General features: G+C 36.9%; 4 protein-coding genes across 4 annotated transcripts; 1 reads left to right on the top strand and 3 right to left on the bottom strand.

Moving 5' to 3' along the window:
• Nucleotides 1-572: 572 nt before the first annotated feature.
• On the bottom strand, nucleotides 573-4,640 carry PEPR1 (PEP1 receptor 1). The gene is made up of 2 exons (XM_022296973.2): nucleotides 1,326-4,640; nucleotides 573-1,231 (listed from the first exon to the last, which is right to left on the bottom strand). The coding sequence occupies exons 1-2, from the start codon at nucleotides 4,306-4,308 to the stop codon at nucleotides 882-884; spliced, it is 3,333 nt and encodes a 1,110-aa protein (XP_022152665.2). The 5' UTR covers nucleotides 4,309-4,640; the 3' UTR covers nucleotides 573-881.
• A 1,945-nt stretch (nucleotides 4,641-6,585) lies between these two features.
• Nucleotides 6,586-10,813, bottom strand: LOC148209448 (uncharacterized). The gene is given in 2 exon segments (XM_088126897.1): nucleotides 6,586-10,324; nucleotides 10,326-10,813. Coding segments are annotated over 2 exon segments (2,256 nt in total). The 5' UTR covers nucleotides 10,614-10,813; the 3' UTR covers nucleotides 6,586-8,356.
• Nucleotides 10,814-11,950: 1,137 nt separating this feature from the next.
• LOC111020289 (D-3-phosphoglycerate dehydrogenase 1, chloroplastic) lies at nucleotides 11,951-15,839 on the bottom strand. Its single transcript, XM_022296914.2, has 4 exons — nucleotides 15,107-15,839; nucleotides 13,995-14,371; nucleotides 13,693-13,899; nucleotides 11,951-12,911 (listed from the first exon to the last, which is right to left on the bottom strand). Exons 1-4 carry the CDS (start codon nucleotides 15,738-15,740, stop codon nucleotides 12,240-12,242), a joined length of 1,890 nt encoding a protein of 629 aa, XP_022152606.1. The 5' UTR covers nucleotides 15,741-15,839; the 3' UTR covers nucleotides 11,951-12,239.
• Nucleotides 15,840-19,279: 3,440 nt separating this feature from the next.
• On the top strand, nucleotides 19,280-22,216 carry LOC111020290 (7-dehydrocholesterol reductase-like protein). The gene is made up of 3 exons (XM_022296915.2): nucleotides 19,280-19,439; nucleotides 20,329-20,479; nucleotides 21,757-22,216. Exons 2-3 carry the CDS (start codon nucleotides 20,332-20,334, stop codon nucleotides 22,032-22,034), a joined length of 426 nt encoding a protein of 141 aa, XP_022152607.1. The 5' UTR covers nucleotides 19,280-19,439; nucleotides 20,329-20,331; the 3' UTR covers nucleotides 22,035-22,216.
• Nucleotides 22,217-24,119: the final 1,903 nt, after the last annotated feature.

The following is a 24,119-nucleotide window of genomic DNA, read 5'->3' as shown; positions in this document are numbered from 1 at the left end:
CTGGGTGGTGCGAAATTGGGATGGTGTTATTATCTTGGCAGGCAAACCAGTTGGTCAGTGGCCGAAAAATGTGAAGAGGTTGGAGGCCATGACCATCTTTGAGGGCTTACGGAATTTGCTTGGTCAGGTGGCCTATCCGATCCTAGTAGAGTCTCATTCGGTTGAAGTGATGAAGTTGTTTCGTATGGGAAGAAGACGATCTTACTGACATTGTGTGGGTTATCAATGAAATCTTGAGTTTGAAGAATCCTTGTCATTTCAGTAAGGTGGACAGAGAGGGCAAGGCAATTGTTGTGCCCACTCCCTTGCACGTTGAACTCTTGAGTGTGAGGAAAGTAATTGTTAGGAGTTTGATATCCCAGAGTGGTTGACTATCTTGGCCTTTCAAGATTGTTCTCATGTTTTTTTTCCAAAAAAAAAGTAGAACTGTTTTGTAATTGTAGCGTGTTTTTACAAGCAACGGATTCCAGTTGAAAAAACTTAAAACGTAACTATTTGTTGAAATTTAGAGACTGGGCCAAAATTACTCGAATGTATAATTCAATATTTGATGATAAATGACTCTGAGTGAATATTGTTTACAAACGTCTCTAATTACTACACTTCTTAAAGTTACACGAATTCATTCAAAATATATATACAACATTGTGGTTAAGGTACGTTGCTCCTTCCCTTGAGGATGGAGGTTTGATCTCCCGTCCCCACATCTATTTACTAAATACTACGGAAAAAAAAAAATCTAGAGAGGAGAAAATGAGCTTACAAGTATTTATTTACATGCCAAAACTTAGGAAATTACATACACGTGAAAGAAATGGTCGTTTTATGATCAAATTAGAGCATTCATCAAAACTGGCTATGAAGAGAAGCAAGAAACGAGGTTATTCATTTATGATGTGATGGCTCGTCTTTGAATCAATCAAGTGGTTGACAACATCTCTCATTGTAGGTCTCTTGTTAGGCTCCTTTTCTGTGCATCTCAAAGCCACCATAAGCACCTGCTTAATCTGCTCCCTCCGCTCAGAATCTACAAGTTCTTCCTCAAGCCTTGGATCAACAATTCTTTCGATTTCTTGCGTCTCGCTCCAAACCGACCAGACCCAACCCATGATACTCCCTACCTCCATAAATGATGGATCTGATGGCTTCTTCCTCGTTATCAGCTCCAGTAAGACCACCCCATAACTGTAAACGTCTGAAGCTTTGCTCTTTGTCGCTGAGTATGCATTCTCTGTCACAAGCCCATTACACAACACACTTCAATCTTTCTAAAACAAAGGCATGAGAATTCAGAGCTAGTCAATTATTTATGTGTAGAGTCATACCTGGTGCAATATAACCGATCGTACCCGCAAAAGAAGATGAAGCCATTGATGCAGAAGTTTGATCCAGCAGCTTCGCAAGACCGAAATCGGCGATACAAGGATTCATCTCCGAGTCGAGAAGTATATTCTGCGGCTTGATGTCTCGGTGTATTATAGGAGGATCACAGTCATAATGGAGATATGCCAATCCATGTGCAATACCAGTGGCTATATTATGGCGGACTTCCCATGTTAGAGTTGGAGCTGGATTCATATCATGCAACACATCATAAAGGCTCCCATTCGGCTGGTATCTGTAAAGCAAAAGACCATGGTCTTTCCCCAACCAAAAGTCTTCCAAAGTGATCAGATTCCGGTGCCTGATGTTGCCGACTGTTCGAATTTCTCTAACCATACTCTGGCTTCCTCCTTTAATACCTCCAAATGTAAGCTTCTTTACAGCAAAAGTCCTATTTGGTTCCAGGGAAGCCTTATAAACAACTCCATGTGCTCCTCTACCAATGACGAAACGCTCGTCTAGATTATCAGTGGCCTCCCTAACTTTGTCCAGCAAGGAAGTTGTTCCATTTTCTGCAGGGGTCTCAATTTTCTGCTTGTTTCTTCTGCTATAAACAAACTTATAAGCCAACCCCAGAAGCAGAAAAATAATAAAGAGTGAAGATCCGAGAGCTATCATTGCAATTTGTATGTTGCTAAGACGAGAGCTATCACGAGAGCTTGAAGAACTAACACAAGGTTTGATACTGCTACTTCTATTGCATCTTGAGCCATCTAGTTCATCACAGCTGATGCACAGTCCAGGGTTACCTAAGAACGACGATGAATGAGAATTCAGAAACTTCATTAATGTCTGTGGCACAGGGCCCGTGAAGAAGTTATCTGAAATGTTAACCTCAACTAACGATGAACCGAGTTCGCCAAGAACTCTTAAACTTCCAGTTAAATTATTGTGAGATATATCTAACTCCTGTAGCTTGACCAGACTCACTAGCTCAGAAGGTATTTGGCCAGTTAACCCATTGTTACTGAGATTCAAGGAATAGAACAGATTCTTCAAAGCTCCAATAGATGAGGGAATTTCACCTCCAAACAAATTGCCACCAAGATCTAGCAGTGAAAGGCTTTCCATTTCTGATAATAGATCCGGGATGCCTCCAGTAAATTGATTCTCTTTTAATATCAACGTGGATATAACTTTCCAGCTGCCTAAACTATGAGGTACGGAACCATTCAATAAATTGAATCCTACATCAAATTCATCCAGTTTGGTACAATTTGACAGGGAAGATGGCAAAGGTCCTTCCAAGAAGTTGTGAGACAAGCTCAAACCTTGAATATTCACAAGATTTCCCAACTCTATAGGTATAACACCTGTTAACTTGTTGCTTGACAAATTAATTGAGGTGACATCGATGCAGTTTCCCAAACTTGAGGGAATTGTTCCATTCAGGTTATTTTCACTGGCATCTATGTACCGAAGGCTGTGGTTTCTCACAAATGTTGGCAGAACCCCCGTGAGATTATTCCTTCTCAAAATCAACCTCTGAAGAGTCAAACAGGTTCCAATATATGACGGTATGCTACCTTGAAATTGATTCAAACCTAAATTTAACAATCTTAATCTCTTTCCAGAGCATAGATTGGGTGGAATTTGACCAGTGAACTGGTTGTTAGTGAAGTCCAATTGCTCTAAGCTACTGTTGAGTCCCAAACTTTGAGGTATGACTCCAAAAAACTGGTTGTTGAACAGATAAATGTTTCTGAGGTTCTTGAGCTCAGTTACTATCAAGGGCAGTTCCCCCGAAAGGTTGTTGTTGTAAACAAGAATTTGCGTGAGACTTGGAATCTTCCAGATGCTCATCGGAATCTCACCAGTCAAGCGGTTCGAAAACAATAGAAGATCCTCTAATCCAGTTAGCAAACCCAATTCACTAGGAATACGTCCCTCCAGTTGGTTGGTGTACAAATTCAGTTCTGTCAAGGATTTGCAATCCCCGAGTTCGGGGGGTATATTCCCAGACAGTTGATTTCTAGAGAGATCAAGTGCGGAAAGTTTATTCAGACGGCCAAAGGAGGAAGGAATATGACCTGTTAGACTGGAATTTATAGAGAGAAAGGTTGTTAGGCTACTACAATTGCCCAGCCCAGCAGGTATACCTCCTGTATAACCATTGAATGACAAATCTACATATTCTAAACTCTGGCAACCACCTGAACCCAAAGGAATTGGACCCTCAAGATTGTTGTGGCTGACACCCAAATTAACAAGATTGGCAAGATTGTTAAGACTACTGGGCAAAACTCCCACCAACTGGTTCGTATCCAAATAAAGATCCACCAACTGGCTACAATTCCCAATGGAATAAGGTATGGTTCCAGACAACCGATTTCCATACAGATACAGATACAACACCTGCCTCAAATTCCCAACATTCGAAGGAATAGAACCATTGAGATTGTTCTCACTAAGATACAGCTCCTGAAAATTCGGAATTTGAAATAGCGAGTCGGGTATCTGACCCGTCAGAACATTGGCATGGAAGTTCAAGTACGTCAAGTTCGTAAGGTGCCCTAAGGTGTCAGGAATTCGTCCCCCAAATTGGTTCACGGAGAGATCCAAGTATTGCAAACGGCTACAGTTACCCATCTCAGAAGGAATTGGTCCAGAGAAATCGTTGGCATTGAAATCAATGGTACCCAAGTGGGTCAATTGCGCAATTTCGGGTCCGAGCTGACCCGAAACGCCATAGCCAGAGAGGTTGAAGGAGATGACGCGATGGTTTCGATCGCACCCAATCCCAGCCCAAGAACAGGGAGTGGAATCGGAGGCATTCCAAATAGGGAACAAAGGAGTGTGGAAAGTCCAGTGCGTTCGGAGTGACAATAAAGCCATCCCATCGGAGGTTAAAGCAGAGAGAACATAAATATGGAAAGAGAAGCATACCAGTAAGAAGAAATGGCGGAAAAGAAGGTGCAGCTGCATAAGAACGAAACCCAGAATCAGAGTGCGTGAGAAGAAGAAGAAGAAATGCAGAAGAGAATGGAGAATGGAACTGGGTTGGGGAATTTGAAGTGGAAACTGGAAAGGGCAGAGAATTGAATGTTGTGGGAATTGGAAAACGGGAGGAAGGAGACGAAGATTGGCATTTGCTTTGGTTTGCTTTGGAAGTTGGCAGTGGCAGCCTGCACTCGCTTTAAATATTCATATGTCCGTAGGGACACAACCATTTAAATTAAATGAAATGGTCCACCGCACGACTCTGTTGATCTTTTCTTTTTTTTTTTCTGGATAAAGTACATTTTTATCCTTGAGTTTGAGGAGGATAGAATTTTTATCTGGTTCTTAAATTTAAAGTCAATTTTCTGTTAGTCACACTATCAAATTAAAGATATATATTTTTATACTCAACGACTAAATAAATTTTTATTCTCGAATTCAAGAACTAAAAATATATTTTACCTTTATTATTTTTGTGACACTAAGTAGAGAGAAGGGGTACGTAGATGTATCGATATTACATTCGAATGAGAGAGATCCTAATTAAAAAATGCTTAAAATAATTGATAGTCACTATCTATATTAATAAGGTGCACATTCCTTTTCGATGATTACATATAGTAGCAATCTTCGACTAGATGACCTTCTAGTTGATTTAGTAGGAAACATGTGAGTGAGGCTTAGAAACAGGCTTCGCTCTTCTAAGTAGCTCAGGTAAAGACGGTGGTACAGCCAAATTGCAAAGGAATGCCATAATAATTAGGTGTCAAATCTAGACATGGGACGTTACAATTTTGCAGTTAAAAAATATAAATATATTTTCACTTTTTATTATATGTTTGAATAATATATTTTTCATTTTTATTATAGCTTTAAATATAACTTACATATTTGAGTTTTGTGTTTGTCACCTTGGTCTTTTAAACTTTAAAAATATTTATTTTAGTTTATGAACTTGATAAATAATTTTTTTTTAATATGACTGTTAAAAGTTCATGCTGACCATAGATTTGTTGAACTAAAAAAACACTTCAATTTTAAAATTTTTAAAATATTTATTTTAGTTCAATGCTCGAAAGTCAGGCATATTGCATTCCTTTGAAAAATATGAGTCAACTAAAATTTTAATACAAAGTATAATTTTGTTAATAATGCGTTAGGTAATTGAATTTTGTTATATTTTATTTAATTGTGAATGACACATTTCTATTTTTGACTTTTTTTTTTGTAATGTTAGTTATTATAAAAGAGCCCTAACTCTTGATTGAGATAGTTATGGAATAAATATCAAGTATTGTTTGAAAGTTTATATTTATAAATTTTGAATTTTGAGGGAATTTGAAATATGTCTAAAAGGAAATACCTCTTTATACTATAAATTCAAATTTCATAACAATCATTTATTTTAAATATAAAAAATTTTACAACCACAAATCTTCAACAAAGAAGAAAGTCAAACTTTTTTGGTTTCTAAAGTGTGAACATAAAAGGATAGCCGCAATGGAATCCAATTGGAGTTCTATTCACACTCTCAACCACCGCCTCTCTTTTTGGACCAATTTTTATTTATTTAAAATAATAATAATAATTCACATTTGATCATCAATCTTAAATTATATCTGTCGACATAATCATAGTTCAATAGTGGTTAGGTTCGATTTCCATATCTCCAAATTGTTGTACTAAAATAAAAACAAACTATATTCTTTCAAAAATAATATAAAGTTATTTGTTTTTAACAAAATTGGATATATATTGGATACTTAGAAGGAAAGACACGTCAATATATTATGATTCATAGAATTTTAAAATGTGGGGGTAAAACAACACATCTCGATAGTATATAGTATAATTCAACATACATAAAATTACCTAATAATTAAAAAAAGCACATGGAATTATAGGGCTGACCTATTGGCTCCCGAAATAAGCAATCCTATCCTAATCAATGGATGGATGTGTCATATAATCCTTCCCTCAAGGTCGAAAGTTTAATTCTGATATCTTTAAATTGTTATACTAGAAAAAGATGGATATCAAAAACATATAGCAAAGGAATGACAAACTTTTAATTCCAAAAATAAAATCATTTACATCTATCTGTATCTATACTATAAATGAGTTATGGAGAAGAATCTTTGCCTTCCATTTTTTCTTTTATGGGATGCAACTGTTGGATCAAGGTGTCTGTTGAGAGAAGTAATGTGTTCATTCGCATATGGGTGCGATTGAAATTGATAATTGTTTATGTATAACACAACAGACCGAAGTATTTTTCTTTAGATAGATAAGTTAATCCAGGAGGTGTGACTCAATGAAATGAATACATCCATTCCCAAATAGGTGTGATTACAAACATCTATATAACATGAAAGAAAATATCACGCATAAAATTGTGTATTTTTTCTCTCTCAAAATGTCTAGGAAGTCTTTTCACCTGCAGAAGAATCAAAACTTTTTAAAAAGAATGAAATAAAAGTTTTCGTTATTTGCATGGGAAACACTAAAGATCCGAAAATCCATAAATTTATTTGATTCGATGGTGAGGTAAAGTATAAAATAACATTTTCATATTAATATATTAATGATTTATTTTAGTTTTAATGTTTGTATCCTTCCTAGTATAGACTCTTGATTGTTGCTATATATATCTTAACTACTTCTAAATTCCTTATTTCATGCTTATTTTATGTTTATGTCTTTATTAACTAATTTGAGTTTCTAAACTGATGAGTTAATTAATTTTGACCAATAATTTATGTATTGTGATCGTATTTGAGTACTTAACAATGAATATTTATTACTTGAATTGTTACATTAATTATTTTACATACTAGATTACTGTGTTAGTTTTCGTATTATATTATTAATTAGACTTTTACTTTCCTATTTTGCCATTTAAATTTTTAAAAATTTATATTTTGTCCTTCAATTTTTGGTACGTTGACAGGAGCAAATTATTTAGGTAAATATGTCAAGAGAAGTTAATCCAATAGATCTAGTTACATAAAGAAGAGTGTCATTATCCGTATATGGTAATATCCATACTACAATATGAAGCATCACAATCAAACAACAGAGATTTGTCCAGGGAAGAAAATGTATTTTTTTTTATTTTGCCTTTAAATTTTTCGTAAATTCATATTATAGTTTTTTAAACATCATTTTTAATAAAAATTTAATTTTCTATTTTCTATTTTTTAAAAAATACTAGCAATAATTTGTGCATTTAGAAAAGAAACATTTAATTCCACGTACAATGCACGTGATTATTTGTGTAAAATTCATTCCTTTTAGTTAAAATCTGTGATTATAAAAATAGAAAAAGGAATCTCTTCGACAGTAATTTTCAGTAAATGCGAACATACTTAACAACTACTCCATTAAGGTAAGAGGTACAAATTTTTATCCTAATAAAAAGAACAATGAATTTCTCAAATAAAACCCAATAAATAAAAAAAAAAACAAATTAATCCAACCTGGGTCCACTAGATTGGACGACTTTGAAACAAATACAATTCTCATAAAAAACACCAATCATATGTGTTACATTTATTTCATAGTACAAAAAAATTTAAAAAGTAATTTAGAAAACTTATTAAACTGGTTGGATGTGTGTGCACACTAAGTTGCTAGATAAAACATTTATTACCGTAGCAACTATAACTATAAACTATTCATCCCACCACCACGTTTCTTAAACTCAAAATAAATAAATAAATTTTTTTTTGACCTCCCAACTGCCTTATTAATGATCTATTAGTATTACACGACTGACGACAAAACGACCATGGGACGACATGTCGGGTGCTTGTTGATTTTAGATTTGGATAAAACTTGACTCTTAATTGGTTATCATTCCCCTCTACTAGTGAGTAGCCAAATTTTATCTTTTAAGTTTTGTTTATAGGGTGAGGAAGACGAACTCTTCAACGGCAGAAACTTGGCCAATTTTCCTGAGAGTGTCCTCATTGGGCTCTTCGTCCTCTTTCTCCTCCTCGTCCTCCCCACGCTCATGAAATTCACGTTCACATTACTCTCTCCCAGAATGTTTCCCACCCGTCCCATCATCCCCAGCTAGTTCATCACAGTTGATGCACAGTCCAGGGTTACCTAAGAACGACGAGGGACGAGGACTCAGAAACTTCATTAATGTTTGTGGCACAGGGCCCGTGAAGAAGTTAGCTGAAATGTTAAGCTCAACTAACGATGAACCGAGTTCCCCAAGAACTCTTAAACTTCCAGTTAAATTATTGTGAGATATATCTAACTCCTGTAGCTTGACCAGACTCCCCAGCTCAGAAGGTATTTGGCCAGTTAACCCATTGCTACTGAGATTCAAGGAATAGAACAGATTCTTCAAAGATCCAATAGATGAGGGAATTTCACCTCCAAACAAATTGCCACCAAGATCTAGCAGTAAAAGGTTTTCAAATTCTGATAATAGATCCGGGATGCCTCCACTAAATTTATTCTCTTTTAATATCAACGTAGATATAACTTTCCAGCTGCCCAAACTATGAGGTACAGAACCATTCAATAAATTGAATCCTACATCAAATTCATCCAGTTTGGCACAATTTGACAGGGAAGGTGGCAAAGGTCCTTCCAACAGGTTGTGAGACAAGCTCAAACCTTGAATATTCACAAGATTTCCCAACTCTATAGGTATAACACCTGTTAACTTGTTGGTTGACAAATTAATTGAGGTGACATTGATGCAGTTTCCCAAACTTGAGGGAATTGTTCCATTCAGGTTATTTTCACTGGCATCTATGTACCGAAGGCTGTGGTTTCTCACAAATGTTGGCAGAACCCCTGTGAGATTATTCCTTCTCAAAATCAACCTCTGAAGAGTCGAACAGGTTCCAATATATGACGGCATGCTACCCTGAAATTGATTCAAACCCAAATTTAACAATCTTAATCTCTTTCCAGAGCATAGATTGGGTGGAATTTCACCAGTGAACTTGTTGTTAGTGAAGTCCAATTGCTCTAAGCTACTGTTGAGTCCCAAACTTTGAGGTATGACTCCAAAAAACTGGTTGTTGAACAGAGAAATGTTTCTGAGGTTCTTGAGCTCAGTTGCTATCAAGGGCAGTTCCCCAGAAAGGTTGTTGTTGTAAACAAGAATTTGCTTGAGACTTGGGATCTTCCAGATGCTCATCGGAATCTCACCAGTCAAGCGGTTCGAAAACAACAGAAGGTCCTCTAATCCAGTTAGCAAACCCAATTCACTAGGGATACGTCCCTCCAGTTGGTTGGTGTACAAATTCAGTTCTGTCAAGGATTTGCAATCCCCGAGTTCGAGGGGTATATTCCCAGACAGTTGATTTTCAGAGAGATCAAGAGCGGAAAGGTTAGTTAGACGGCCAAATGAGGAAGGAATATGACCCGTTAGGCTGGAATTTATAGAGAGAAATGTTGTTAGGCTACTACAGTTGCCCAGCCCAGCAGGTATACCTCCTGTATAACTATTGAATGACAAATCTATATATTCTAAACTCTGGCAACCACCTGAACCCAAAGGAATTGGACCCTCAAGATTGTTGTGGCTGACACCCAAATTAACAAGATTGGCAAGATTGTTAAGACTACTGGGCAAAACTCCCACCAACCGGTTCGTATCCAAATAAAGATCCACCAACTGGCTACAATTCCCAATGGAAGAAGGTATGGTTCCAGACAACTGATTTCCATACAGATACAGATACAACACCTGACTCAAATTCCCCACATTCGAAGGAATAGTCCCATTGAGATTGTTCTCGCAAAGATACAGCTCCTTCAAATTCGGAATTCGAAATAACGATTCGGGTATCTGACCCGTAAGAACATTGCCATGGAAGTTCAAGTAGGTCAAGTTCGCAAGGTGCCCTAAGGTCACAGGAATTTTTCCACCAAATTGGTTCTGGGAGAGATCCAAGTATTGTAAACGGCTACAGTTAGCTATCTCATTTGGAACCGGTCCAGATAAATCGTTGGCGTTGAAATCAATGGTGCAGCAAGTGGGTCAATTGCGCTATTTCGGGTCCGAGCTGACCCGAAACGCCATGGCCAGAGAGGTTGAAGGTGACGACGCGATGGTTTGGATCGCACTCGATCCCAGCCCAAGAACAGGGAGTGGAATCGGAGGCATTCCAAATAGGGATTAAATGAGCGTGGGAAGTCCAGTGGGTTCGGAGTGATAATAAAGCCAACCCATCGGAGGATAAAGCAGAGAGGACATAAATAGGGAAAGAGAAGCATACCAGTGAGAAGAAATGGCGGAAAAGAAGCTGCAGCTGCATAAGAATGAACCCCAGATTCAGAGTGCGTGAGAAGAAGAAGAAATGCAGAAGATAATGGAGAAGGGAATTGGGTTGAGGAATTTGAAGTGGAAAGCGGAAATGGCAGAGAATTGAATGTCGTGAGAATTTTTTGTAATGTTAGTTATTGTAAAACTGCCAATAACTCTTGATTCAGATAGTCATTGAATAAATATTAGGCATTGTTTAAAAGTTTATATTTATAAACTCGGGAATTTGAAATATGTTAAAAAGGAAATACCTTTTTCTACTGTAAAATTCAAATTTAATGACAACCATTTATTTTAAATATAAAAAATTTACATCCACATTTTTTTAGGGGGGAGAACACAGAAGAAAGTCAAGCCTTTTTCTTTGTTTCGTGAACAGAAATAGAAATAGAAATAGTCGAATTGGATTCCTATTCACACTCTCAACCACTGCCTCATTTTATGGACCCATTTTTATTGTCTCTCACTATCCTAGATCATCCAATACATGTATCAAAAGAATGACAAACTTTTAATTAAAACAATTTACTTTAAGTGTAAAATTAGGTCATTTTAGTTACATGTCTGCCAAAAAAATTGTGTTCAGTTTAAAAGAAAAATTTATATTTATTTTTTTAAATCTCTCCGACAGTAATTTTCGACCAATGGGAGCACAACGCGATGATTAAGTAATCTACTCCTTTGTTTAAGGTGAGAGGTGTAAACTTTTATCCTAATAAAAAAACAGTAATTTTTTCATAAAAAAAAAGAAAGTGATATTAATTCGACCCCGATCCACCGGATGTGACGACTTTGAAACAAATACAATTCCCATTTTAAAAAAAAACACCACTCACATGTGTAACATTCATTTCATTGTACACAATAATTAAAAAAATATATATAGAAAAATTATTAAACGTGGTTGGATGTGCGTGAGACTAAATTGTAATGTTAGCAAAAATTAAAATAAAAAACTTCAGATCCATGGATTGAGTTCTCATTCCAACTCAAGAGAATTAATACCAAAGAAATGGAAGCGTATTTGAACATAATTGAACGTTGTTGAGTGATTCGTTCCAAATTAACATGGATTTCCACGGTACGAAGAATACATTTTCCTTTTCTCTCTCTAAGGGATAAGAGAAGAATGAAGTTTTTTTGACTTGGAGACCATAAGCCCTGTGTAATCCACAAAAAACCACTAATCGATCACAACGCTTTGATATTGAAAATTATTTCATGGTATCTATACATTTTGACCATAATCATTTTATAATTATTTCGTTAAACCAAAACTTACACATAATTAAATCACATATCTCGATCTAATTAAATAGTAAAAATACATTAACTTAATACATGTGTGGATTCATATTATTGAAAATTCCAATGGATAAAACATCAATTATCATCCCAAAAGTCTAAGTATTCATCTCATCTCCACTTTTCTTAATCTAATTAAAAAAAAAAAAAAAAAGCCAACAACCAACATAGCACAACACGGCGACTCCTCCCTCCAACTCCCAACTGCCTTATTAGTTATTTATTAGTATTACACAACGAACGACGACCAAATAAAAAAAAGTACAGAGTTAGGGGACGACATGTCGGATGCGACTTAGGTCGTTGGTTTGACTCATAGGTTGAGGAAGACGAACTCTTCAATGGCGGAAACTTGGCCAATTTTCTTGAGAGTGTCCTTATTGGGCTCCTCGTCCACTCCAATGGCCATGATCGCCCTCTTCCTTCTCATCGTCCTCCCCACGCTCATGAAATTCACGTTCACATTACTCTCTCCCAGAATGTTTCCCACCCGTCCGATCATCCCCGGCTGGTCCAGCTGGCGGCACAGAATCAAATTCCCCTCCAGGCTCACGTCCACCTCGAACGACCCCACGAGTCTCAGGTGCGGCACCCCGAATTTCACCTTCCCTTCGATCGCCACCACGCCGCTCTCCGTCACGGCGCTTGCGAACTTGGAGTCCACGTTGGACACCATTACCTGGATCGACTCCACCGGGTCCTCTTCCGGCGCGTCCACCATCACGCGCTCCTCGCTTATCCGCAGCCCCTTCTGCTTGGCCGTGAAATCCGCGTTCACCAGGTTTATGTGGCTGTCCGATATGGGCTCGATTATGCCCTTTGTGATCATCGCTCGGAGGAGCCTTGTGTCCAAGTCGTCTGGGGCTCGCCCTGATTTGTATACTACTTTCACTGACTTTATACCGCTCCCTCCCGCCACCAGCTGCACCGCCATCCGCCCCAGTTTCTCTGCCAGTACAACGTACGGCGCCAACTCCGACAGAACCTGCTCAATTTTTCAAAATAATTATAGCCATTTCTAATTACCCCAACTTTTCTAGAGGTATGCTTAATTAAAATATAATATTTACCAATTTGGCTTCTTAACTTAAATAAGTAATCTTATCTTTACCATCCTTCAATGTTTGATAATGGGAAACAGTGACTTTTTATAAAAATAAATGAGTTGTCAATTTTTTAATAACGGTGAATCTTCACCGTTGAAAGCAAGAATTTTCCTTTAATTAAATTAGTGTAAGGTCCTTAAATTTAAAAAACCATCCTTTTTTTATCATTGATATTTAAATTTAGTTCCAATTTTGGTTCCTGAAGTTTCTAAGGTGACATGTTCCGTCTTTAAAGTTTGAATTTAGTTTTTAATCGACTTTTGAAATTTGAATTTTATTTTTAATTAGTCATCGAGTTAAGTTGACCATTAGTGAATCTTACAAGATTTTCGTTCTCTTTTGTCCGAGTAACAAAGTCTAGTCAACATTTGTTAATTGTGACATCATCGTTTTGTTAGGTTAACTAATGATCGACTAAACTAAGGACGGATTAGAAACCAATTTAAAATTTAGACATCAATTCAAAAGCAATCTCAAATTTTAAGGACCAATTGAAAACTAAATTCAAACTTTAGGAATCCAATATGTCATTTTTTTTAAATAAGGATCAATGGAAACTAAATTTAGATCTTAGAAACTAAACGGGGATGATTTTTAAATTCAGGAGCAAAATAGAGGACAAACGTTAGGACCAAAAATATATTTGATCAGTTGAATTACCTCGGGAGCGACCATGGGAGCGTTGACGGCGGTGGCAGAAAGTTCGCCGTTCAATGCTCCGACCACGGCTTCGGCTATTTCAATCGCAACCCCTTCCTGCGCTTCCTTAGTGCTGGCTCCAAGATGAGGCGTGACAGTCACATTCTTGTGCTGCACCAACTTGCTGTCTTTGGGCGGAGGCTCCTCTGTGAAGACGTCAAGCGCCACCTATTTCATCACACACATGTAGAAATTATCTAATGGAATGAGTACTTCAAAGAGGAATCATGTAGAAATTACAAAACCCAATTTTGTATAACAACCTGGGCAACAACGCCACTGTCGAGGGCCCTGACGAGGGCGTCTTCGTCGATGACGCCTCCTCTGGCGACGTTGATGAGGCGAGCGCCCTTCTTCATGAGAGCGAAAGTATCGTCGTTGAAGACTTTGGAGGTGGCGGGAGTGAGAGGCATGTGAAGGGATATGAAATCTGCGGTGGATATGGCCTGGTTGAACGACACGAGCTCCACGCCGAGGGCTCTGGCTCGGTCCGCTGGCGCGTAGGGGTCGTGCGCTATCACCTGCATCCCCAGCCCCTTCGCTCGTCTCGCCACTTCCGATCCAACCTTCCCGAATCCCATCACTGCTAATGTTTTTCCCACTAGTGAAACTCCCACGTACTTGCTCCGTTCCCATTTTCCTATTCAGGTAAAAGACTTAACAGTATTTATAATAGACATGCTCTCACCTTCTTATAAAAATTAGTCTACGATGCTAAGGAGCACTAGAAAATTTCTTTAAGAGTGAGCCCGTTTTTGTACGTATAAATTTAGAGCACAAACAGAAAACTACACACAAGTATTTTATATATTCTTTTTTAAGGAGATTCCTTCTTCGTTGTCTAATAGTTCCTTACAAGTTCAAAGTTTTGTTCTATGTCATACAACTACATTGTCCCTTCTCATATAGTTTCTCCTTAAATTGTTATTCCAAAGTTTTCCCAGGACGGAATTTGTTCTCCACGGGGCGCGGGGAACAGGATGAACATTTTCTTTTGCCATGTATCATTAAAAAATTTTATTCTTCACTACTTTTTCTTTCACAAGACGAGGGAATTGATTCTCGTGAAGTAGTTTTCTATATGGTACTACAGTAGCAGCCAAAACAGGGGTTAGAAAAAGAAAACAAAAACAAAAGAAAAAGACACTTTTTGAGCATCAGCAAAAAACAGAGGCCTTTACAGTATGACTCTGCTCACCCAACTCTGATATATGGTGATCTCAAGCAAAGCAATCAAGGAAGTTCAAAATCATGGAATTTGGATCCTGGGTTTCTAAATATAAGCAGATCTAAACGTTCAAAACAAAGGGTATAGTATAATAAATATGTGGCCGGAAACAGGGGAGTGGAAGAGGAAACAGATTAAATTACTGACCGGCTTTCATGGAGGCGTCGGCCTGAGCGACGTTTCGGGCCATGGCGGTAAGCAAGGCGATTCCGTGCTCGGCGGCGGCGATGGTGTTGGCAGTTGGGGCATTAACAACGAGACAACCGAACTCGGTGGCGGCCTGCAGATCCACATTGTCGATGCCGACGCCGGCCCTTCCGACGACCTTCAACCGCCCTTTGGCCGCCTCGAACACGTGCCTGCTCACCTTCGTCCCACTCCGCACGATCAACGCGTCAAACGAAGAGATCTTCGCGCAGAGCTCCTCCGGCGACAACTCATAAGCGCACTCCACGTTCCCGAAGCTCCGCAGAAGTTGGAGACCCGCCTCTCCAAGTTTCTCGGCCACCAAAATCGCCGATCTCGAAGTGGGGTCCACCGGATCAGAGTTCCGAACCCCAAACTCCGGCGATTCCACGGACTTCAGCGCGCTCCGGACAGGAATCGAATCGCAACGGCGAGAAGGGGAAGAAGAAGAAGAAGAAGAACAGAGCGCGTGGAGATTGGAAGAAGCAGAGGAAGGAATTGGAAAGCAGAGAAGAGGGGATTTGGAAGTGGAGGATCTACGGGAGGAGGCGAATTGGGGAGTGGGAAAGAAAGATTTGGCGGAAGAGGAAGCCATAGGAGACAATCTGTAAGCTCGGAATGAGAATGGTGGTTGAATGATTTTGAAATGAGAGAAAACAGAGGGCCTCCCTTTCCCTTAAAACTGGAGAAGGGGGAGTGCTTAAAATAGGAGTTGGGGATGGGTTTAAGGTGGGGGAAATTTTGAATAATTAAACTTTATTTACCAACCAGTTAAAATCTCCATTCAATTATTAACCATTCAACACATATGATGGTGCCAAATTGTTCTGTTCGTTCTATACATGAATTATGCATCTTTGTGTTTCTTTTTTTTTTTATAATTAAAATTAAAATTTCGACTGATTGGAAAGTTTGGAAAATCTGAGGGAATCTGTGTCTTACCCAAAATGGTGGAAATGTGGATATTTACTAAAACGCCCTCTTTCTTGAAAAGAAGTGAAACTGTTTGTCACTAGTTCGTTTTAGTTTGACCGGTCCCCATTTGTTTGTTTTTTTTTCTTTTCCTTTAAAGATAATTGAAAATATACGTATCTCTCTCATCATAAATTTATTTGTCTTCAAATCTCCATTTTTTTTTTTATGGTAGAATAGGTGGGGTGAATGTTAAGGTAGGTAGATCTATGGGGAGGAATATTTTAATTCACAACTTTGTAGTTTGATATAACTACCTTAACCAATTGAGTTACGTTAGATTTGACCGCTTTAATTATTGATTAAAGTGGCAATCTATCTATTTTAATTTTTGTGTTTTTTTATGTTGGATTAACTTTTAGATTGATTAATTACAATTTAACCTAATATAAGAGTAGAATGTCTAAATTAAATTCATCGTAACTTAACAACTTTTAAGTTTATAGTTTAATTAGTAGTTTAAAATTGGATTAATTTGAGATAACCTTATTGTTACCTATTATTTTATTATTTTTCTAACTTGATGCTAAAAAAGGTTAGAGAGAGGTTATAGGTGGAGAGTTGTTTTGTTAGTATTTTTTTATTTATTTTTTAGCAATGTTTTTTTTAGGTATTAAATAGTGTTTTGATGACATATTTGCTTTCCTCATCCTCAAAATAGTGTCATTTTACCGGATGAAACAAAATAGTTTGGTTAGGTAGCATAAAACGACCTCACACGTGACAGCATAAGAGAGGTTCACGATCGAAGATTCACATCTTGAGACTCATAATCACCTTGATATCTAAGATTGTCAAGTCGAGATGTACGTACTTAAGTAAACTACTATTAGTCACTTCACCATTACTACATAGTTCATGTCATGATTCTTGGAGTAGCACTTAGTGACAATTGAGTAGGCACCAAATACATTGCTTTGAATTTGCAAATCAAATATTGAACAACTCTTTTTTTTTTCCTCTTTTTTCTTGGCATGTTTAATCATCATTTGGAGAATCACTCCACAAATCCTTCTGACTATCTTTATGCAAGAACAAGTTTCCCCTTTTGCATTTTTTTTTTCTTTAAGAAAATGGAGAAAATATTGATCACCCTCCTAAAGGCTAAAGGTCAATTTTAACATTAAAAGTGCTGTTAAATGATTGGGACAGTTCAGAAATAAATAATTAAGTAAATTACGAATTTAGCCCGCATCTGAGGCATGTGGCATGTCTTGTTCTCTGTCCACAGTCCATACGGCGACAAAATAATAAAAGATTGAATAAATCGTTGGATCTAAACTGGGGCCCACGCCCCATCTCACCAACCACCAGATGTGGCGTCAAAACCTTTTTTTTTTCTTTTTAATTTATAGTTATTTATATCAATTTAGATTTGTTTTTCTAGTACTCAAATTATATTTGTTGGTTTCAATAATTTATTTATAAAACTCATTTTTTTATTCCATACAAATTTAGTAACCATAGGTTGCCAAAGTGATCCTACGGCCACTCATATCTCCAACTAAGCGATTAGTTCAATCTCCTACTCGTACTTATGTTGTACTAAACAAGAAAAAGAAAAAGAAAAAAAGCAAAACTCAAGAGATAATATATGAATAATTGCACTCCAAGCATCAACAGAATTGAATTATATTTCTCAAAAAGTATTGGAGTAGACAAATGATTTTATTACAAATTAAAAAAATGGTTTAGGGTTCGAGAAAGTTTATATAAATATGGGTCCCACGTGAGTGAGGCTTCATAGCTTTGGATATCAATCAATAATTGTACCCAACTCTGTCCCTCCACCTCATAAATTACTCTTGGTCTCGACTCTCATCATTGCATTGTCTTATACCATTTATTTTTAGCATTTTATTTCCACTGTATTTAATAAGTAAATTGACTTGCTAATATTTTTTAACCACCAGAGATAAATCACACCAAAAAGTCAGCATGAATATGAATATGAGCACAACTTTAGAATTAAAATTTAATAACTTCATGGTAGGTTGAACATTCAAATCTCTACCTCCGCATGAAGAAGGGATTGGTTCGTATCATCTTGATTAGGTTCTAATTTCTCTATTTTTTTAATAATACGAGTTGGGTTCTTTTGCCAAGACAACGATGGGTTCTCTACTCCTTGATAGGTGTGAAATGTACGGATGTATGATTAGTTGGAGTAGCCCACTTTTTTGTAGGTTATATATTTACTTACGTGACTTTCTTAATTGTCTCTACATTAGGCAAATTTGGTTAATTTTTTGTGTGTGGTAGGAAGAACTCGAAAATTCCACCTCTGAAAAGCGCCTACACCTAATGGCGAAAACTTGAACTATTAAAAAAAGGTAAAGCGTGAAAGCGAAAGCCTATGAGGTCGTTTCTGTAACTGGATAACTAGCACTAAAAAACCGTCTCTACATTGGATGGTTTGGTGTTTTCCCTTTCAGCCAGCGAGAAGAATGACCAACCCAATCTATCACTTCACGCTCTTTCAAGACGTACCTGATTGTAAAAGAGGAGAAATCGACCCCATTAAAATTACGTAAGTATTTTTCATTCATTTTTGTTACCTGTCTTTCCATATAATTCTTACTTTTATTGGTTTGTTATAATTGAAGTAGGAACTTTTTAGACTTGTAAGGGTTCCTCGCTTGTTTGATTTTTTTGCCATGTATGCTTTTTTGCCAATATATATATATATATATATATATATATATATGAGTTTTTCTTTAAAACAAATCATAAAATTTATTTATGATATTCCAAATAAATAATTTATAGGTTTATATGAACATAACTCATAAAATAAAACATCAATTAACTATTTGAGGTTGTAGATTCGATCTCCCCTTAATTGTTAACGTATAAAACAAAAAAAGTAAATAATATATTACATTTTAATAAATTCAAAAAATTGATACTTGAATTGTTGAAGGAGATAAATTTATTACTTCCTATTCTACCAATTTTAATGTGTATTATTGAATTAATTTTTTATGATTCAAATTTTTAAAAAAATAAGTATCTGAAATGATAATAACACCTCAATTCAAAATGCAATATCAAATATTATGACGCATATTTTAAAACGAAAGTGCAAAAGATAAGATGCTTGAAACTCAACGATGGAAGCGGCCCAATATCATAGGAAGTCGGGTTAACCGGGTCCACCAAGGCACCTCTTACTGCTCCAAAAGCAGCGGGTAAAACCTGTGAATCGGGTCTGGCCCGAACCATCACCACCGGAGAGGACTGCGTAGGGGGTTGAAATCTGCATATTCCCAATAGTTGGCGCTTCTTCGTAGAAGGGCTGAAGTTTTATTTGGTCTTCAAGGTTTGACTCTGAAACCCTTGCTTTCAGTTTTCCCCCTTTCTTCTGCATTCAATATATTTGTGGTTACGATTTTATGAGATGTGATTAGCGTAATTCCTTCCTGAATTTTCTTTATTTAGAAGTCTATTATTCTATCTACTTATCTTGTTCGCATGATTCTTTGTAACTTGAAAGCTTTTCAGGAAGAATTTAGTTAATTTATGATTTGAGTAATTCTGCTTTGACGTTAAAAACTTGTTTCCGGGTTTTTCTGGGTGGTCTATATGAACTTTACATCTTTGTATGTCATATCACGGATGGAAGATTTTCCATGTACACCAGCTTTCTGAATTTGACGACTGCCAGAATGATCTTGCGGTCAGCTCGATTGTGGGAGGAAAGGAAAGGATGAGGATAAAAAGGAGAAAAAGTGGAGGGAAAAACGAGTAGAAACTAGGATTAGGGTTTCTCGGATGAGCTTTGTTCAATTAACAGTGTTAGATGATTAGTTCTGCATTTATTGTCCATCTATAATGAGAATGAATGTTTCACAAGAACATGAGGATAAGATACGAGAGAAGAAAAACATAAGGGTTGCAAGAAAACGCAACATGTGTCAAAAATTTAATACCCAATTCATTGTCATATAAAAATATCATAACACGAGCAATGTAAATCTACATTTACAAGAAAAGTGTCCTAGTTGATATTAGTTTTGTGAGATTAAGAATAAAACATGTTAATAGAATTCATGTGATAATTTCCTAATCAAACAAATTTATTAACTAACCATCTATATGAAATACAAAATATTAAATATTAAAAATCTAATGGAACATCTTGTAGAAATTTTACACTTAGAGTTAGTACAACTTTATATCTCTGAAGGAATCTCTTCTCCTTTTAATAGGCAATGTCTGCCTATGATAATGTTGTTGGTGGGAAGTTGAAGCTTAAAGGGAAAGCTCTTGATGTGAAAGTAGGTGGGGTGAAGAAGAAAAAGAAAGTTAAAAAGCATCATGATCAAATTTCTCAAGATATGGAAAATGAGCATCCAACAGGTTTGTCGTTCAATTATTGCTGGAACTATTTTGCTTGGATATCAGTGGCTGCATATTTATATTAATGTGAGTTGGTTGAGATAAATGTCTATGTGAATCTGAATGTCTCTGTAGGCATTCCCACGCTATACCTTATATCATGGTGGTTCGATTAAGTAGATTCTGAAATTCATGTTGCGTAACCATGTTTCATGATGATAAGAACACGTGTCAACCTCTTTGTTCTGATGGACTCTAGTTACTTGGTTTCTTAATACAAAATAATGAAATATAACTTCTATTGAGGATAGGAAGGATAAGAAAGGATATGAAGAATAAGAAAGTCAAACAAATAAGATGGCAAGTCTGAGTATGGCACCAACCAAGATCAGGGCCACTTCCTAGGAAGTTGCCTAATAAAGGGAAAAAAAAAACTACTTTACAAATATCGACTTACAAATAGTAGTATACCTTCAATTGGCAATGGTATAAAACAGAAGAATATCAGAACCACAGTGGTCGGTAGTAAGAGTATCTAAAACCCAAGTCTCCCAACCTTTGACATTGTCATAACACTGCCAGAAAAAGATCTTCCTGCTGCTCCAACCAGATGTCCAGGAGACTCGAGAGTGGCCAAAAGCCAGCCCGATTGTCCTTCCTCATCCCTAAAATGGTGAAAACCACTGCATCACTTCCAATAATTCCCACGTCTATGGTAGGCCACAAATCCCTTTACCGGGTGGAAAGAAACTACCTACTGGTTCTCATGACTGTCTTGTCTGGACTCTGGCTCCCTTTAAGGCATGATAGGTACTCGAAAGTAATCTTTCAGTTTCTGTTATCAGCTAGTTTAAAATCAAAGCAGTCACGTGGCTTTATTTTGGCCAGTGTCTTTGATGTCCCATAAGCTAAAAAAAATTCAGTTGACATCACAGAAAAATATTGAACGCAGCTTACTGTTAGTTTTTGAAATGCAGGATAATGGTTGGAAAGCTTAATCAAACTTCGACCATGGATGTAATTGTTACACTCTAGATTTGTTTTATATTATTACAATCCTTTGTCGTTTTTTCTCTTTTTAAGAATCATAAGTAGACTAGAGTTTTAGAATTTACTTTTGATTGAACAGCCATCTTAATAGTAGTAAAAGTGATGGGCATAAAATTCAAAATATTTAATGGTCCTCAAGCCTCAAGTGGATCCTCACCATCACTGATGAGTGTTTTTCAAAATTTTGAAATTCTTTGTCGTGATGATGTTGTTTCTGGATCTACCATCTGTTTTGGTGGTAAATGTAGGTGGAAGTGGTGCAAGTAATGAAATGCCAAGTGATGTGAATGAGGAAGAGGAAGAAATAGATGATGCCAACAAGTCAACTGAGGATGGGAAGGCTCCTCATTATGATGATCATCTAACACCAGCGGAAAGACGTTATATTGAACAGAAAGAGAGCATTGATGTTCATAGACTGGCCAAGAAAGCTAATAAATCTCATCGTGACCGGATCCAGGACTTTAACCAATATCTGGCCAACATGAGTGAGCATTATGACATCCCCAAAGTTGGTCCTGGTTGATTCTTTGTTATTTTTGATTTTGTGGTCTCACTGGCGGCTTGCTAAATGGCCATACCTAGTCAAACCAAATTGTGTTTATGTAACAGAAGGAACAGACCCCTCCTTTTTTTTTCTTCCTAGTGGATGCTGTCTATATGGATTTTGAAACTTCAGTTTGAAATCTGTATTTTTACTGCTTGCCACTCTCAGGTTTTATGATTTTCTCGAATACATGATGCAGGGATGTTATGTTAAATTGTAGGAAAGGATGTAGTGTAGTATGCAGGTAAAGTAATTACTCTAGATCTTAATACAACATGGTTGGTCGTGATAATACTGTTTCTCACAAGGACACGCTTGAAGAAGCCGGTGCTCTTACGAGCCACCGAGAGGTTGCTCTAAATTTTCGAGATGATCGAAGAATTGGATAGGAGGGAAGGTGTTGCTTTCATGGAATCGTTGAGCGCTACAGATTGCCCTGTGGAACTGGAGTGCAAAGTGAAGTATATGATCGTTGCTGATCACCAGAATTACTTGGCACCATGAAGAAGATTTCGAGAAGTAGAAGCGGCAGTCTAGGATCGGGATGTCCAGAAGAAGATGAAGAAGATGAATACAAGAAATGATGCTATGAGATCGATCCAACAATGTCTCTACAAGGCATGGGCAATTCTTCCTGTCCTTGCCTCGATTTTCTGCTGATTTAGGATGCCTGCAAAGAACAAATGTATAGAATGTTAGTCAAGATGAATTGGCCATGGAAGCTTACGAAAGTGCAAGAATCAGTGGGGAAGGCTGTTTCTGTCTTGCGTATTAGCGGTTCAGAATTGCAACCAATGGTGGAGAATCTGCTTCCTTATTCTTCAGCTGTAGCAAAAGAGCTTGTGAAGAAGAGTAAAAACAATGAGCCTCTTCAATCCGGGAATCCAAATCTTGAGGTAATGTAAATCATGTTTTATACCATCTTGATAGCATGCAAACATGTTTTGTAGAGTATGTAACCATCTATAAAATTTATTGACTAAAACCATAATTATTTCATTGTCGGGAGAAATATTGTTGAGTCTTGACTCAGAACACAATATTGGTACAATTTTAAAAGATTCAGCATATGGAAACAAGAAGACACTCGTAAGTATATCTCTGTCGATTGGGAGGCTTTTTTGTAATCTTTTGGCTATGTGGGATATCTCATTCCATTATTTTGTATATGCAAATTTACTTGTGTATTTGTTTGATAATGATATAGGTGAAATGCAGAGGAAAATATTAGGTTTAAATACTAACTTGGTTAATGTAATTTCAACCTTAGTTCATTTTTATCTTTGTACTTTTAGTTTTCATCCACCTTTGTAATGTTTGTTTTGGTCATTGCACTTTTACAAAGTGATTCGTTATTTTATTTTATCGTTCTATCTCTCTTTTTTCTTTTTTTTTTAATTACGTTTTAACCCGACACTAAATAAAGTTTCTCCAGGATATAAAAATTGTTGAAAAAAAATGGTTACTTTTGAAAGGCATTTTGAATTTACAAATCAAAGTGTAAAATAGAAATATATAGTGGGAGAATTTAAGTGGATGGCTAAATTTTGACACTAACTTTTAAAAAATAGTTATTAGTTTTAAATTTTGCACTTTTTAAGAGTCTTACAATATACGATGATTTTCCAACCAGGGCCAAAGTCAACCCACTTGTGCAAGTCCTCCATGCAATGCCAAAGTTGGGTTCGGGCCTTGGGCCCATTAAAATCTAGATATGAAATGGACTTGTTGGGTTATGGGCTTTGTTCTATGATGAGCGAGGCGGGTGGGTCGGATTCACCCATTCGGACTCCAGAGAGAGAGAGAGAGAGAGAGAAAGGGATCTGCGGCAGACGTCTTCAATTTCCATGAGAAATCTATAGGGCGGTCGAGGTGAAATGCCGGAAGGAACACGCTCCATCTCATATAATTGACCTTCCTACAAATCTTCAACCCTATTGGTCCGTGTTCCACACTCTCCTTGGAGTCGCGTCACCCTTCCTTCTCCATAATATCTATATGATTCCCTCTTTTGATTTCGACCTCTCCCTCGATCTAATATATAAATATTATTATTTTATATTA

Source organism: Momordica charantia (assembly GCF_013281855.1).
Source record: "Momordica charantia cultivar OHB3-1 chromosome 8 unlocalized genomic scaffold, Mcharantia_2.0 BLBB01000008.1, whole genome shotgun sequence".
Taxonomy (NCBI): domain Eukaryota; kingdom Viridiplantae; phylum Streptophyta; class Magnoliopsida; order Cucurbitales; family Cucurbitaceae; genus Momordica; species Momordica charantia.
Note: the sequence above shows the minus strand (reverse complement) of the source record. Positions and strands in the feature narration are given on the sequence as shown.